The sequence below is a fragment of the Numenius arquata genome, chromosome 2, assembly GCF_964106895.1.
Source record: "Numenius arquata chromosome 2, bNumArq3.hap1.1, whole genome shotgun sequence".
Classification (NCBI taxonomy): domain Eukaryota; kingdom Metazoa; phylum Chordata; class Aves; order Charadriiformes; family Scolopacidae; genus Numenius; species Numenius arquata.
The window spans coordinates 105,773,489-105,791,075 of NC_133577.1; the positions used below are offsets into that span (position 1 = coordinate 105,773,489).

A 17,587-nucleotide genomic window follows, 5' to 3' on the forward strand; every position below is an offset into this window, starting at 1 on the left:
TCAAAGCACATAAATGTCCTAAGCATTAAAATAACACTGGAAACAAGAAAACACATGGAGTAAAAGGATTAAACAGAACAAAAGGAATGCTTTTGTTAAAACACAGAACACGAGCGGAGCAAAATAATGCATCTACCTCAATAAGAAACGTTTTGACAGTTCTGTCAATCTCAAGAATCAAGATTAGTCAATCTGCTACTCAGAAAAAATAGATACGGCTCTTATTGTGAGTGCAAAATAAAACAACTATGCATCGATAAACAGGTAAGTGCAATGTGCTTGACATCCATTTAATTGAGTTAGAATTTATATTCAGACTGCAATAAATACATTTTCACATCTGAACTGTGGGATGGGAAACCATAGATGCACTATGTAAACAAAATGATTTCCAAACCTTTCCCTAGTATTTTGTTCAAATCAAATAATTTTTGGTTAAAACATCACGGTACTCCTGTATTGCCCTGCAAAGGGGATCTTGGTCAACATGGAAATTTTTTGAAGATCCATCAGTAGATACCATGGGAGAAGCTCCAGCAGATCCAGTTTCAAGTTCAGCAGTGGCTAGGGAGAAGAGAGACAAGATTCCTGGTGTTACTTTTATAGTAGACAGGGCCAAATAAGTCACTGTAAAAACATTGTGGGTAACTGGAGAGACTGCAATCCGGAAGGAGATTTAAACCTTCCAGGCGAACATAACAACGAAAGGGCTAAACACAAAGGAAGAAACACACTTTTCCACGTTTCCTAGTCAGTCAACAGTATTTCTAAAGCTCGTGAAATAAATTCCAGAGGCTACACACTGAATATCTTCATAGAATCCACAAATGACTCCTGCTTATACCAGTGATAAATTTAGCCCCTTGCAGACCTCTTCAGCCTCAAGTGTCTGTTTTCCTTAAGCGTTCAAACCAGTGATTTATTGGAACACTACTCCTAAAAAGCAGCGTCTGCATTCGCTGTGACAAACTTTAAAAGAATCTGTCATGAAAAAGAAAACACCTTTGCAGTCAGGCCAGGACAACTTTCCCAGCCTGGCACCTTCTCTGAGAGGTGTCTTTGTAACTCATCCTGGCAAAACCCTCTTTCCTCCATGAGAACACATAGTCAATGAAAGCAAATCCACCTTTGCCATCTTTCTCCAGTCACCTCTTTTTGACAATGTCCCCAAACCAAACATTCTCTATGACTCCTAGCAGATGTGCAGTTATGTTCAGAATGCACGAGTGCCATGCAATGGCTTTGTGTCCATTCAGACACATGCAAAGAGCTATGAAGCTGCAGGTGAACACTCTCTGTATGATTAAAAGCATACAGGAACAGAAGGAAATGCACTCAGGGGCTACCTGCTTTGAAAAAGCACCAGTTACTGCAAAGCAGTGACTCTGGAGGAACAATTACCATGAAATAGATGGAATTCCACTTTGGACACCTGGCATCATGTTATAGAGCATGTTTTATGCTATGTAATACAAGTATTCAACTCATGTTTCATTAAACACTACTGAATGATCTGTTCCTAAAGAAAGGATAGCTTTTGTCACTGATTATATTCTTCTTGCTCATTCAAAAAGACTGTAACATATAAATTACAAATACAAGCAATGAATAAGAGACATAGCAAAAATTAGGAACTAACAGCAGAGAATGTATGTATGGTATGGTTTAGTGCTGAATGCAATCAATGTACATGGAAGGAGAAGTGATGGCTGAAGTCCTTAAGAATCTTATCTCAGAGCTTCTTTTATGGTTTTATGTTCATGCTTGAGGATTAATTCTAGTGAAAGGGGAATTCAGCTTAAGCCAAATGTATCTGTGTTGGGGGGAAAACAGATTAGTTTTCTTTGAATTTGCTTTTTTTCAGGCAACTGCTTAACATTCTACACAATATTTCGGTAAGAAGGAATTTTTCAAATTCAAGTGTAAACTGGAAAGCTAACATAGAACCCCCTGTGCTTAGCACAGGAACTTGACAGCTTTCAAACTGTTATTTTCAAGAGTTAAGAACAGTAATCTTTTTCCTTAAACACATTCCTAATGTAATGACACATTACCCTGTTCTAGTTCTTTAGTGATTTTTTCGTCCAGTTCCCGCCGTACCTAGAATTATACAGAAAATATACAGTTAATATTTTAACAGTTACGTTTTTGTAATATTAACCTTCTAAGACATTCTTAAAACTCACACATAACATGTCATAAAAACTAAAAATATCAACCCGAAGAGAGACATCTTGGTTTGGGGTTTGATTTTTAATGAAGAGAACTTCTTGGTCAGCCAAGCTGCAGCATTCTCATTGCTGAGCAACGTTAAGTCTAGCACAAAACAATCTGTAACTCACCAGTTGATTTATAACTGGGCATTTAAAAAACATACAAGAAGAAAGCACAGTGGAGTTATTACAGTGAAGGTATGGCTAAACTTTATCATCAAATACCATTTAGCTGACCCTCTGCTCATGTGAGATAAGAACAAATGCCATCCATAGGGACAAATTCAGTTGAGGCCGACTTCTGCAACTTCATAAGAGAACAGCTGCAAGAGCAGCTGCTGCAAGATTGACATATACCATAATATAGAAAACAGTATGCGCCAATATTCTTCTTTTCTCCAACTTAAGGTGGAAAATTGAAAGAGCACCTACAGATCATGCCAAGATTTTTCTTTATTGTTACTGCAAATACCATGACACACGTATATAAAAATATAAAAACACACACTTTTTTTTTCCTGTGAACTTTGTAATAAGAACAGATGGCAACAGCTACAGCTTTGACAGAGCAAGTGCTCTGAGTTTTATTACGTAACCAAAAGCAGCTTGGATCACCAGAAAGGAGCACTTACCCCTTTCTCCCCTAGAAGACGACTATTGCTACCAATTAAGTTATTCTCACTTATGATTCTGACTTCAAAGTCTTCATAAGAAATCAGATCTTTTGAAGAGTTGTAGCCCAAGCACTATATGCTGTTGTTTACGTTTGATGATACTTGTGACTCCTACATTTTTTCCATCAAGCCTATGACACGCAGAAGTGATTTCCAAAACAGACACCATACAGCTTCCAGGCCTATGACAGCCACAAAGATGCTGAAGGGCTTGGACCACGTGGGGAGTCTGACAGAGCTGCGACTGTTTCTTTACTGAGAAAGCTCAAGGGGACCTTATCTATGTGTATTAATACTCGCTGGGGGGAGTAAAGAAGAGAGAGCCAGACTCTTCTCAGTGGTGCCACGTAAAAGAACAAGAGGGATAGGCACAAATTGAAATAGAGGAAAATTAATTTTAACAGAAGGCTTTTTTTTTTTTTTCTTACTTTTTTTTTTTTTTTTAATGTAAGTGTGGTCAAACACTGAAACAAGTGGCCCAGAAAATGTGGAGTGTCCATCCTTGGAGATGTACAAAACTTGGCTGGACATAACCCTGAGCAACCTGCTACGGCTGACCCTGCTTTGAGCAGGGGTGGGGTTGGACTAGATGACCTTCAGAGGCCCCTTGCACCCTCACCCATTCTGTGATTCTCCGATATTAGTACTGAATCCCTGGGGGAATAAGTATTTATTTTATGAAATGAGCAGGCTCACCTAGCAGCACACCACCACCACCAACAGAAAAGAACTGAAACACTGCACGATGCACTCAACAGGCCATAGAGAGCAAGAGCCTCAGGAAGGGAAGCCCTCTGCATGCCCTCGCAAGAGAAGCAGTAACTGGCAGTAGCTCCAAAGGCCAAAGAAGCAGGACTATAAACCAGCAAAGTGGAGGGAAGGGCCCTCTCCTCAGGACTACAGGGATAGCTGTGACCAAATTCACCAGCTCCTCCAGAACCACCACTCAGTGGTATTTTGTTGGAATAGTCTATACCTTCACAGCTAGAAGAGGGGAGCACAGAGTTGAAAGACCCCCCAAATCCCCAAACCTCTAATTGTTTTCAAGCAGGTACAAGCAGCATCAAAATCCTGGGGAGAACAGACCCCCTAACACATGAAATGAGACATAAGTAACAGAAAGAAAACCAAGAAAACTAATGCCTAGACCGAAAGATGACCCAAAATCAGGACCAATTCTAAGCAGTAGTAATTGAGGTGTTAGAAGAAACCACTTTCCCTGGTTTCTGGAGCCTTTACAAAGACCAGAAGGTCCACAGGACCCCCTGCAACATGTGTGGATGAACCAAGAGAAAAAAAAAGATCTTGTTTTCCTCTTATATATTCCATGAACATCTTTGTGATTCTCACCCATGCCTAAGGAAAGAGAAACAGGTGGAAGTAAAGCCAACACACTGATTTCTGGAAAGGGAATGAAGAGCCAGGCAAAACACACCTTTGAGGACTATAACTTGCCTCCACTGTTCTTCTCCCCAGCCCCCTGGAAAAGGCATCACAGCTGACTATCCCAAACCTCCTGAGCTTTTCATCTCATTGTGCATCTCTTCAGGCAGTAACATACTGGATTCCCTGGCAGCAGTTGTCTTCTCAATAATTCTTTTTCAGAAAGCGGTGTTGACTTACTACTTACCCACATGGGTTACTTGAGCACAGAATAATCTGGATCCCGTAAGACTCCATGAGAGGATACTTAGAGTCTAGGAACTCAAATTCAGAACAGCATTGGTTCCCCAGACCATAGCCACTCTTACTACCAAGAACTTTTTGTTTATCAGAACTGGCAAGGAGTTGGCAAACCAGCCTACTTCTATAGTTCAAAGAAGTTCCATTATAACAGATTAAATCTATACACTGTCATCTTACAGGTGGTTAACTACCACAGAATCCATAACATCACAAATACATAAAGCATGTCACTTGGACAAACTAACAAGTTCAAAATATTTGCAGTATTAGGAAAATGTGAATGCATCAGTAAGTTTTAATCAAAACCTAAAAGCACGAATAGACAAAACATTTCCAGTATAAAATACCACCCAACATTAAACAACACTGGCTACAAACCTTGTCATGTATCTGGCTGCAGAGAAGAGAGAGAAGAACAGAGTTTTGATTAAGGAGCTGAAGACGACAGAAAAATGGCCTTAAGTTCAAAGGTCTTCAGTGAGAAATAAGAATATGGCCTATATGTAAATAAAGCAAGTGAAAAAGCTAACAATACAAAGACTGCTACAATACAAGAGTGCAGATGGAAAATGAAAGCAGAAAAGGAACAGAAATTGAGAGATACAGTAGGAAGCAGACATTCCCTTTCTCACATTACGTAGGAAAACTGGTTTCATAAAACCACAAACTCACACTGGTTGCATTAGCAGAGTTCACTATTTTCTGTGTCAAGACACACACATTCATTTTCACTAGCCTTTGGCAGAACTGTTAGGATTTAAGCTTGACATTTGTTAAACCTAACAACAGGACTCCAGTCCCAAAATCTCCCTGCAGTACTTGCAGCCAAAATTCCTTCCCTTAGTCTATGGACTAAGTCAGCAGTTCCCAAATTATCACACAGATACCACTAACAGTACCTCATATTTTTATTTCACCTGCTTGATTCAATTTAGTTCTGGATGGTTACATGCCAATTCACGAGCAATTTTGGAGTCAGTAGACTAGATCATGAAAAGTCAAAAAGACCTTGTCAAAGATTTCTTTACTCCTGTAAAGGACAGGCAATACTACACACATATATCCTTCTTATGACACAAGTCCTAGCATATTTCAGCCAATGTCCAGAACATAATGAACTGGTAGTTGCTACAGTCACAGTTTGCAATTACATGCATAGAATTTTTCAACTATTGCTAATTTATTCCTTGTTACTGGAGCTCTAACAAAAATAAAACAACCAAAAAACCTCAAAGACATTTGCATGTAATTGGGATTTTACTGCTTAATGAGCTTGTCTCAATGCAAACTTTAATATTTTTCAAGACACTTTTGTACTTCCATTTCAAGCTTATTTATTTCTGTGGCATATATTTGATATTGAGAAAGGAGTTATACGGTAACGGAACTTATTTATTTATTGATTGATTTTTAAATAAAATGTTCATTTTTTGCTGAGCTTTCAGCATGACCATCTTCAAAATGTAAGGCTACATGCATCATCACTGACATCCACTTCTCATGTTAAGTAGTGCTAGCGCTTTAGGAAAACTGTGAAATCTTCCAAGCCCTTAAAACTCCAAATTCTTTAGTTATGTGTAGAAGCAGCAACTGTGTCCACTTGCCAGAGGAGCACTTCATCCTCTTGTATGCAGTCAGCACCATTTACCAATGTTTTTTTCCAACAGTTGCACGGGCAAAGAATACCAGCATTTTGAATAACAGCAATGTGAAGTATTTTCACCTTCTTGCCACTGAAGCTATTTAAAAGCTTTTGCACAAACCAAGTTTGCATAAACATCCTCCTCTTCAAATAGCCTTTCTCACCTTGAGGAAGCAACTGCAAGAATAGTTCTGCACAGAGAGCTTTGACTAAAAAAAGGAGTGAAAGAAGACTACCTGAGGCACACTATAATTTAAGCTCCTTAACTCCGTCATTATGAGCTTTAGTGGCAGGAGCATTTGTAATCTCCAGCCAAGAAGGCACTGCTCAGCTTGAATTCAAAGGCAAGACAAATTCTGTAGAAGGGAACCAGGTTACTGGAAAAAAATCTGAGGCATAAATGAAGCAAACAGTGAAGTGAAGAAAAGGCTTAGAATCAGCAAAACTCTTCTGTCTTTAAATAATCTGGTGAACAGGCAGAGTACTAAGCAGCACAAACGGAAAAGTACTTAAAAAAAAAAAACCTAAAACTGTCATCTCTGAATTCTTTCCTCATGCTTCAAGTTTTCTACTGAATGACACAGGACTCCTGCAGAAATGACAGCACAGACTGTGCATCTGGTAATTTTGCACTTGGAAACTGATCGAAATTCACTACCCACTGCTGTATGCAGAGGAATACAAGCCAGTTTTCCCTTTTGTTACTTCCTGACTTAAAGCCTTATTTTCCAATTTAATCCTCTTTTTTAGATGCATGTGTCAGGAATCCTGTACCTTCCGTTTCTCAGAGATATGGTATGGCTTCAAACATTGTTAATGACATTCTGTACCCAGTTGAGGAAATGTAAGCCAGCAGTTCTAAGTGAAATACCCACTTAGATGTCCTCTAGAAACTACTGCACCTCTGAGAGCTCTGCTCCATTTTTCTGAAGGACTCTGAAAGGGAAGACCAGGTCTTAAGACTCCTGAATACATTGAACACTGAGTGACTTGAGGCTACAGACAGTTTCGTTACAATTAATCTCAGTTGTTCCCTAACTAGTGATTACAGGAAGAAATATCACGAAAGGATGTGCAGCTGGATTTAGTAACAGGGAGGATAAATTCACTGGCAATTCTGAGTCCGAGACCAGCCTTCTGCTTTGATTGAGAGAAAACAGGCATGCTGAGATTTCCAGCTTTTTCTTAAGAGAACCTGGCAGAAACGGTAAGAAATGGATAAATTCTCTGAGGATTTAGCAATAGTTTTACTCACTCTCATGCAGGGAAGAAAACTTTAGAATTTAATACTATATTAAAAGTCAAAGCGAATCCTGAGAAGGCAAACTGTGTATAGTAACAGCCAATTACACTCAGCTCCCCTGTTGACAACAAAGTAAAAAAGTCTCTGTAGATTGCAAACAAGATCTGAGAGAACTTCAGGGCACTAAGTCCTACCAACAAAATTGCACTAGGAAGGAGGCGTTTAGGTATATAAGAAACCCCCCAAGCTAACAAACAGAAAACCCCACCTGACATCAGTAATTGGAGACTGAGGAAATGTCATACATAATTGTTCAACGTCCTTGAGAGTCTGCTCAAGGCTAATGGGGATTTCTTTGGTTCTTTCTTTTAAGCCTCCAAAGCAAAGCCTCAAAAACCAGTATCAAAACCTAAAAGCATTCCCCAGCATGGCAACTCATCACAAAATGTGAGAGACATATGCTCTGAAAAGAAACTTTATGGTTACTGTCTAAGTCAGGACACTGAGTGAGAACAGTATCACCATTCTCAGATCTAATGTACGCTTTTCATGGAATCAGCTCAAATGTTTTTCACAAGTAGATTTGGGAACCATTTTTCACAAAACATTGAAACAGCCTATGTAACTATTTGAAATGTATATCTGCATATATTAGCAACTGGATAAAAACAACGAGCAATGAAATAGCCTTTTAAAATACTTGATTTCTGTAATATACTTAAGGGAAGCTAGTAAACCAGTAAAGGTATCTGTCTTGATAATGACAAAACTTTTGAGATGCCCAGAGAGCTCCAGTTTCTTCTGGAAAATTAAAACGGAGAGGACTACCTGAAGAATGTTGCTGTAATTCAGTTAAGAAACAGTGAGTACTCCCACTTTCTTTCCCTTCTCTTTTTCCCTATTTCTTCTTCTTCAAAAAAAGGCACAACTGGTAACCCTTCTCTTTTAAACTAGGGCAGGTTTTTTCCTAGAAGTGGGATGGTTTCTTCCTTTGCCTTTTTCTTAACATCTTGCTCCCATCTCTCTGTCTTGTATTTTCCTCACTTGTTCCCCACCCCCTGCCTTTCTTTTTCCCTTGTCCTGGCCTTCTCCTCATTCCACTTTTGCAGTGGGGCCCTGAATTTTGCCTCCTTTGCACTGCTTGCATGCAGAACAGCCCTGCAGGTGGTCCAGTACTAATCACTTCATGAGTTCTTTCTGTAATGTATGTCCACCCCTCTCACCTGAAAAACACATTCATAGTTCTACAGAAAAGTTCATCTCTGTAACTGACACTGCTACCCATTACCTACGCTGCTTTGTCCATTTTTTTTTGTTTATTTTGTTTTTTAAACCAGGTGCAGTATGTAGACACATTATTTAAATGGCTTCTTTCCAATATGGGTGGGACCACTGAAATGAGATGCACTCATGAGTGAACAAATATTTCTCACATTTGTTCAACAACAGAATATGCGAGGGATAGAACACTGATGGAACAGAGAAGCTTGTCCAGGCCTCAATCTTACGTGAGGTGGAAAGCTGACTACAACTATTGACATCTGTTTTCCAAAGCTCATGATATAGCGTTCACCATTCTGTGAGAGATGTGCTGTCACAATGACTGCTAATTACAGGGCATACTTTGATCAGAGGTATTGCAGAGGTTGCAGCATTGATGCAAAATTAGAAAACTCTGACAACTTCCCAAGTAGTTAACTTTTCCTTTTCACATAACAACACATAACAGGAACTACAAAAACAAATGCCTCCTTATGCATAGCATACATCCCGCACAGAAATATAAAGCGAGAAGTTACATGATCCCGTTCATATCATCCTATTTTTGAAGCATCCCTTTGTTGGTATTAATGTACTAAAACACGTTCCAGTGAAGAAACTGCTAGAATGAAGACCAGTGGAGAAGGAAAAGGTGTCTCAAAGATGCCTGTTGAGATTTTGCATCTATGGTAAAGTTAGCTGTTTTAAATAGATCATACATAGTATACATTAAAACTTAATGAAGAGCTTCACTGGGAACTTTCTATGCCACAGTATTCTTCATCATAGTTTCTCTTGTAAAAGACTGTAGTTACGCAGTTCATTATTTAGACATCAGTATTTTTTTGGTCTTTGAGCACCATTGGAAATTTGTACAACCTTGACGAGCAAAAGTCTTCACCCCTACCACATACAGTTGTGTACTGTTTTGATGATTAGCAGTTATTTTTGGCATATTAGACCATATGGTTTGGAACTATAAATGGATTCTAACTTTAGGCTAAAAAGCATAACCTTGCTTATGGTTACTCTTTAGCAGTAGCAGAGAATAGTATTTCAAAATGCTTACCTTGGCCACATAGGCTTCAACCCTGTTTCTTGACGATAATGCGTTCCCAGCTGGGCTTAAGAAGCTTCCTCCTAGACTTACACTTCTGTTCAGTGCCAAATTGTTGCCAAGGTGTCCCAGTTCAGTTGAATATAAAACTGGACTTGCAGTCAGACCTCCAGTGACAATGCTGCTTGCAATTAAGGATTTGCTTCTATGGCGCTCCTGAAGCAGCTTAGCGTTGGCTTCTGCTAGTCTCTCATTAGCTCTGAAACATGTAGAAGCATACAAAGAATTATCTTTGGTCATAACACTTTTGCAAAGTTACTCTCCAGGTCTTTGACTATTATCCAACTTCTGAAACTGGAAGGGATTAAGAGTGTCCAAAACAAGAACATCCTTTGATATGAGGTTTTTTGGAGAACGTGTTTCTAAGACAACACACTACCTGCAAAAAGCAGCAGGAGTTACCAACACTTAGGAATCTGTGAATGCCATGTGTTTCAATGGCTTTTTCTGAAAGGTACGTCACCTGTATAAGAACTCTGGGCTACTTTCCCTTTCCCAAGTAAAGCTCAAAACTCAGACAAACTGCTAAAACGGAAGCCAAAAAATACTTATTATCTTTGCTTCACAGAATCAAATTCTGTTCTCTGAAGGGCCTATCCTTATTCAAGCAGAATAAGACATGAAATTTATCTTTTCTGCCATACACATAAGAGGAGAAGTATTAGAGACTGGCAAAAAGGTTGCCTACTAAAACCTAATCAACTTATAAAAATACCCTATTAATGTGGTGTTACTGCTGGAATACTAAAGAGAAATGAAAACAGTTCTAATGAAGGGAAAGGGTCTTAAGGTACTTTCCTCACAAATATGCCCTCTTATGCTTACATTGGTGACCAGATGCAGAAGAGGGATTTCAGGAGGAAAATGCATGAGGAAAAAGTAGTATCTTATTACCACTCAAAGAAAGCACAGACTTACCTTTCCAGTTTATTTGCTAGGCATCTTCTGATTTTTACTTCCTCCAGATATAGCTCTTTGTACCTTTCCACTTCTGCCTGTGTGGATTCTTTTTGAAAAATACTGTCCTGTTGTGTATTTTTTATCCTGTCCAATTCACATTCAAGATCTCTAATTCTGTGTTTTAGCTGGTTTCTCAGTGAAGCATGATGACTGGCTCTTATTTGTTCTAATCTGTCCTGGGAGGCTGCCTGCGTCTGAAGCAGATAATGGACTTTCAACCATTGCAAAGAAAAAGAGAACTCTTCCCGCAAGTCAACTGCGCATATCCAATTTCAAGTGCCCAGCTTTACTCAGTGAGGCAACTGTGTCTCCTCACTGCCATCAACAATCAAGGCAGAATTCTTTTAATTCAGAAAGAAGCCCCTGTCTTAGCACTATTACTTGTCAAAGCTACTAATGAAAGAACACTGCTGCCTCTGTAGGACAGGACATAGAGAAGAGGATCCCTCACCTCCACCCTCGCCCACCCCCCAACTTTGGTGACTTCTTTTCTGAGCACTTTTGCCTGTACAAAGACAAAGCAGGACCTGTATGTCTGGCCATGACAACTGCAAGTCGCTATATCCATTCAAGGATAAACAGCAAGAACGAGACCAGGGGACAGAGATACCCCCCTTCCCCCCAGAACTGCAAAATGGAAATCTACCCCGGGCAAGCTTTTGCTTCAGGAACCTGCAGGCACATTATACACACATGAAAGCACTCTTGCCCAATCATATTCCCTTCAGGAAAGACAGAAGTACATCACTAACACACAGAATCAGGCACCAAAAAACCTCCAAAACCTTAAAAAATGATGACCGCAACAAAAGTATATAATAGAGACTACAGAGATGTGAGAAATTCACTTACCTGCAGAAATAGATTGACTTCTTGTAGTTTTTGTCTTATTTCTTGTCCAGCTCGTTCTTCCATCTCTTTTTTATATTGTTCTATTTGGCTGTGATCCACCATGTTAGTCTCCAAACGGTGCTTGAGGTTAGCCACCTCTTCTTTCAGCTGGCATTTGCTTTTCTCCATTTTTTCTTGGTTCCCACGCATGGTAGACAACTCTTCTCGCAAATCCTGATTTTGTGTTTCTAGCTGCATGCATTTTTTAGACTCTATCTCCAGCTGCTGGGAAAGTTCACCAACCTGTAGACAGGAGAAAAAAAGAGGAACTCAGAGGGATATAAAATGAGTCAATTCTGTGAGAACTGGTAAAGGGGTTGGTCATTGAGACAGTATTTATCATATGCTGAATCAGTATTAAAAACAAAATGAAACTAGGCTCTGCTTTTAAAACAAGAACAGCTTTCACATAATTTCCAATAGGATTCCTCAGGCTGCCATCCTTTCTCAGGTCTTCTGCAGTAGGTCACAGACCAAGAGGTACCAAGCTAGCAGCATTTCACCCGTAGGGATAAGTTGAAAAGCACTAGGGCTACTCTTCTGTGAGATACTCATATGAAATCAAATGCAACCGTATCTAGCCACCTTCTGGTTTCATCAGAAACAACTCGTATCATGCATTGGAAGAATTTTTCCATGCTGTCAACACAGTCAAAGCTTCATTACAGAACTGACAAGACAAGAAGCAGATATTCTGTTTTTTTCCATTACATTGAAAGATTTGTAAATAGTGGTTTAGAACACAGCTTTTACAGTAGTGGTGGCACAAAACATTCTCTTTAGGTCAAAGCTGCAGTTTATTTTCAAAAATTTGCAATAAATACGACTTTCAATAGGTCCCTATGGTCAAGTACAGCTCTGTCCTCCTCTCCCCCAGAAAAATACCTTTTCTATACCTACTGAACATAAAACATGATGTCCTGTCTTTTATTAAAAAACAGTGTGGAGGTAACTAGCATAGTAAACACTTAAGAGAGTCTCTAACAGAAAGTAGAAACTTTAGACTTATTAAAAACTGCCTAATGTAATGCTCTTCTCTCTCACTCAAAATAACTCCTCTAACAAAAACACAAAAATCCTACCAACTTTTGGACTAAAAATGAGCCACTGCAAAGGCAGTTGCCTCATTCTGCAGTACCTTTTTAATACAAACATAGGTCTGAAGTATGGCTGCTTTGGCAACATATCTGAGTAATGGGCAGAGAAGTTGGTAGCATGTAATCTTTTACCTAACAGACAGAGAAACCTCAAAAGCACTTCTGGGAACTCTACTTCTGAGTCCTCATGACAAGGAAAGGTGGGGACCTACTAGTGAGCAATAAGTTACAGAACTCTTTCTGCATCACTTCACTGCATTGTGCCCCAAGAAGCAATGACACTGTTTAGAAAAGCAAACCCTGAAGTGCCTCCTGCTCAACTCATGCCTGAGACAGGGCTCAGTGGCTGGTCTTGGGCAAAGCCAACTTCATTAGTTGTTTCAGGTATGGCAGTGGTACCCCTTTCTCTTCCAGAGAAGGAATTAATCCGTCAGACCTAAAAGATGCTGCCACAGCCTCAAACCGCAGCCAGGCCTGTGCCAGGCCTTATTGCTCTCAGCCCTGACCCTCACCCATGGATGTGACATCCTGGCTGGACTGCAGACCTGCCCTATGGACTGGCCTGGTGATCTGCACTCTTGGCTGACCCTGCTTACTGTCCCCAGACCTGTTCTGCTCTTCTTGGTGATAGCCTGTGGGACTGTTCCCTGGCCTGTGAGGTCACGGACCCTACCAGCCTTGCTGTGACTCTTAGCTTGCCCTTCCTTTACGGAACAGCCTGCCCTTGATGTGGCCTTGAAGATACTGCTTTGCACACAACGTTTTCATTTTTACCCATAATGATAAGTACATCAGTATTAGTCATAGTCATCTACTACTCAAACTGTAAAAGAAGCATCAAGAAAAAGGCAATCAATTCCAATATACAGCCAAGAAAAAAAAAAATAATCAACAACATGAAAAGAGGTATAGGGAAAGAATAACACAGGTTTCAAAAGAAAAGAGACCATCACCAAAAAACCCAAACAAACCAGAGCTTACCTTTGTTCTTAATCTACCAACTTCACTGACCATTTCAGAACACTTGTTCTTCATTTCTCCCTGCAAATTAAGCTGGGACTCTCTATCTCTCTCCTCATACACCCTTAGTTTCTTCATAGCTCTGCTCAGAAGCCTCTTCAACCTACACAACAGATTAGTCAAGAAAACAATGAAGCAAAGGAATAACCAGCCTTTTTCATATACTGTTACATAAACAGTGCAGACATGGCTTGGTTCACCTTTAACATGCTTGATACACCAGGAATTACTGAGAAAAAACAGCATTCCTGTGCCACAAATGACTTGGAGGGTCCAAATTTCACCTGAAAAGAGGAATAAATGACTTCCGTCCCAGGAGAACTGCAGGGCAACCTGCATCTGCAGTTCATTTGGCAGCTATTGAAAACTATAGGCTCATGCACAGAAGCGCATTGCAAGAACTAACATGAGGCTTGAATTTGCTCACAAACAGTTACATACACCTACTTTTACGTTAAAGTTCAATAAAGCTTGACTTCTACTGATGGATACCTCTTCGGTATACTAAAAAGCCATACCTCTTACAGTCTTTCTGCAGTTCAATGTTTCTTTTCATTTCTTGGTCCAGACGCAGTTCAACTGGGCGTTTCAACTCTACCAGCTTCTTCACTTTCTTTCTTTCACTCTCACACTTTCAAAATAGAAAAGGTACATGACACACAGAGCACAGGAACAGTATCTGCATGCAGTACGTGCATCTACTATTCTCCACAGAGAAGGTGCAGTATGTCTATCTGTTAGCCAAGTTTCACAGAATGCAAAAGGACAGAATTCCTGAGAACTTTTCATCACTTCAGGATTCACATCAAACAGGCCAATACCTAACAACAGAAACAAATGTCCCCACTGAAGCAAAAGCCACCCTCTTCTACTTCTTTAATGCCAAAAGGTGGAACAGGTGCTGGAGAACACTTTCGGAGGTTCCTCAGCTCATAGAAGGGTTTACGTAGGTAGGCACATCATGGGAAAACATACATCAATCTAAAGCTTTCATGCAGTCTTCAATGACCAGCAGGCAGGGGCTTGTGGAGGAATTTGATCTTTTGGAATTCTTCAATGTTTTATTCCCCTTTGCCATTACCTTAATCTCTTCTTTGTGGGTATTTAATTATTCACATGCTGCTCTTCCTCTCGGTGTTTTCTCAGCCAAACTAGAGGAGAGCTGGCAGCTGTTTTGACTTTGTACTTCCCTTTTTCCTCTACAGAAAAGGAGAAAAGGGAAAGACTGCCCCTTGGAAACTAGCAGCAATTTCTTGTTTCCCAAGCAGTAGTTCATTTGCCCAGAATTCTTTCAGTATGTTCTTCTGCAAAGCTTTTAAGCTGCTGCTACCCTGAAAACATGCAACAGCTCCTCCATACATTGCACTGGAAACATGAAGCATTTTAATCCTGCCCAGAAACCAAGGGGTCAGAAGATAACCAGAAGGAATCCAAGGAAGAACTGGGAAACTGCAGCCTTACTCGGTGTTCAACTGAGCAAACTACACTGGGAACTCTTCCCAACAGAACCACTACAGAATATACACAAAGATACCCAGCTAGCTTTCATTTGCTTCCTGGATGATCCCCAAATCACAACATACTCGGAGCCCGAATGGCAGGGATAACAGAAAAAGCCAAGTATATAAGAACTCGACAAAAAGGTGAACACGGTTCTCCTGGGTATTGGCTAAGCGTCTGGAGTATTTTCTGGGCTTACCTGTTCCAAGAGTTCAGCCTTTTCCCTGTCAAGTTGAGCGACACGCTCTTCAAGGTGGAATCTTGACTTTAAGTGCTCTTCCCACATACTGTGCGAGTCCTTTGATATCAGACCCAGCACATTCTGATTTTGCATCTGTGAAAGCAACAGTGGGAAAAGAAAAAACTAACGTGACTGAAAAGATAGCACTGCAAATGAAAGCAGTAGCATACACACAAAATCACCCTACAGCTTTCTTCCAAAGGTGCTCCGGAGTTCATAAGGATACATATTTCATAACATAATAATTCCTCTAATGCTCACCACAGAAAATACCCTACCCTCACTGCTTCTGTAACAACTGTACATCTCCTGAGAGGAAGAAAATGTTTTCAAATCGGCAATGCTATTTATGCTTCTATCCAAAGGGACAAAGATTTGCCTAACGTGCATTTGAGTAGAACAGAACTTGCTGGTTCAGGTCAAGTATAAAGAATGCAAATTGACTAGATATTTTTTTTTCCCTTAAAGAATGCCACTAAATCCAAGTTGTCTACTGATCTACAGGAAGTCATGAAAACCTTAGCACAAAGGCTTAGATAAAAAGTCCTTAAGGTGTACAACGTTCTCAAGTGTCTTTACAGAGTAGGTGAAACACTGGGTCTTATGACAGAAGCCAACATGGTCTCAAGGGCAAGCTCTGACAAAGCTGCGAAGATAATATGGATCTCCCAAGTCTAGTCTCCTCTCTTATCTTTCAACTACAGATGTCTTCCCTGCCCACAACATCCATCTTATCCATCATCCACTGTGGTTTAACTCCAGTAGGCAGCTAAGCAACACACAGCCACTTGCTCCCCCCTGGTGGGACAGGGAAGAGAATTCATCAGATGAATCATGCTGAGGAGCAAAAGTATCTTGCTCACCATAACACAGCTACAAAACACAGCAGCAGGGGAAATAAGGAAATTTACAGCCTTTTTCCTTGAGGGTGCCTTGCCCCAAAACCAGAAGGGTATTTGTCACCTGAACTGTGCCTACACAGCCCACCTGATCTTTTCATCAATTACCTGCACACAAAAAATTCAAAGAATAAACCAGTCATTCACAGAAACCAGTCATGTACCTGCTTATGGTGGTGGTCCTCTGCAGCTGCCTGTGTTGTCTGCAAGCTAGTTATCAAGTCTTCCAGGCGGTTATGAACCTACAGAAGCATTAAAAGAAGCAAGAAGACAAACTATGACTTTCTAGACTAAAATTTACACCTCATTACAAAAAGAATATTACATACGGCTCTTCAGCTCTTTAGTCTTAGAGTATTTACACCCAGCACTGATGATCAAAATCGCCTTAGTTTGATGCCACTGGAAAACTGTTAGCAATCATCATCTCTGCTGTTTTCTTCAGGGCAAGAAAACACCATGTGAGATAGAAAGAATCTTCAATGAAACAGGCAGGAGTAACTTTTCCCATGCATCGTACATTTGAAAACCATGCCCTGTTAACCAAAGGGGGAGGACCAGCATTGCGACTGCCTTTCCTCTTCTCTTGACAGTATATCACAAAGTTCAGCTGTCACATGTAGTTATTTTCAAAATCTCTTCAGCTCTAGTTAACAACTACAGTTGTAACAAGAACCCTAATTCACTGGTTACAACACAAATATTTGCTTGATATAGGCCACAGATGAAAGCACCTTATCTGAGTTTAAATTAATCACTGCATAGAGGCAGTGAGAAATTACATGACCCTCACTGAGTTCTGCAGATGACAGTGAAGAGGAATTCCTCTTCACTGTTTCATGAAAACACACACACACCAAGTGGCCAAAGGAAAAGCCATTCTGCACAGCAAAAACTCTGGGGAGTATACATTTTGTTCCAGTCTGCTGATGCCAGTCAGGCCTCCAGCATAAAGTGTTTGGCATCAGTATCCCCTGTGGAATATCCATGAGTTAACTCAATAAATAGCTTTAATGATACACATTGAAACAAGTGTCTGAAACAGCATCTGATGTCACAACAGGTCTAAAGGAGACAACAGTTACACCTTTTAGAGCATTAGGTAGGACTTGCTATAGTAGCATGGCAAAACTCTCAAAACGAG

The 17,587-nt window shown here is 40.2% G+C and overlaps 1 protein-coding gene across 1 annotated transcript in view; it reads right to left on the minus strand.

The window, feature by feature from the left end:
• Positions 1 to 258: 258 nt before the first annotated feature.
• The window catches only part of ANKRD26 (ankyrin repeat domain containing 26), a 57,765-nt gene continuing 40,436 nt past the window's right edge, over positions 259 to 17,587 (minus strand). The window contains exons 30-38 of the mRNA XM_074168487.1: positions 16,608 to 16,685; positions 15,503 to 15,637; positions 14,322 to 14,434; positions 13,765 to 13,906; positions 11,648 to 11,929; positions 10,754 to 10,989; positions 9,788 to 10,034; positions 2,055 to 2,100; positions 259 to 564 (exon numbers count right to left, since the gene is read on the minus strand). Of these exons, the coding sequence (XP_074024588.1) occupies positions 416 to 564; positions 2,055 to 2,100; positions 9,788 to 10,034; positions 10,754 to 10,989; positions 11,648 to 11,929; positions 13,765 to 13,906; positions 14,322 to 14,434; positions 15,503 to 15,637; positions 16,608 to 16,685 (1,428 nt within the window). The 3' untranslated portion in view covers positions 259 to 415. The remainder of the gene's footprint in view (positions 565 to 2,054; positions 2,101 to 9,787; positions 10,035 to 10,753; positions 10,990 to 11,647; positions 11,930 to 13,764; positions 13,907 to 14,321; positions 14,435 to 15,502; positions 15,638 to 16,607; positions 16,686 to 17,587) is intronic.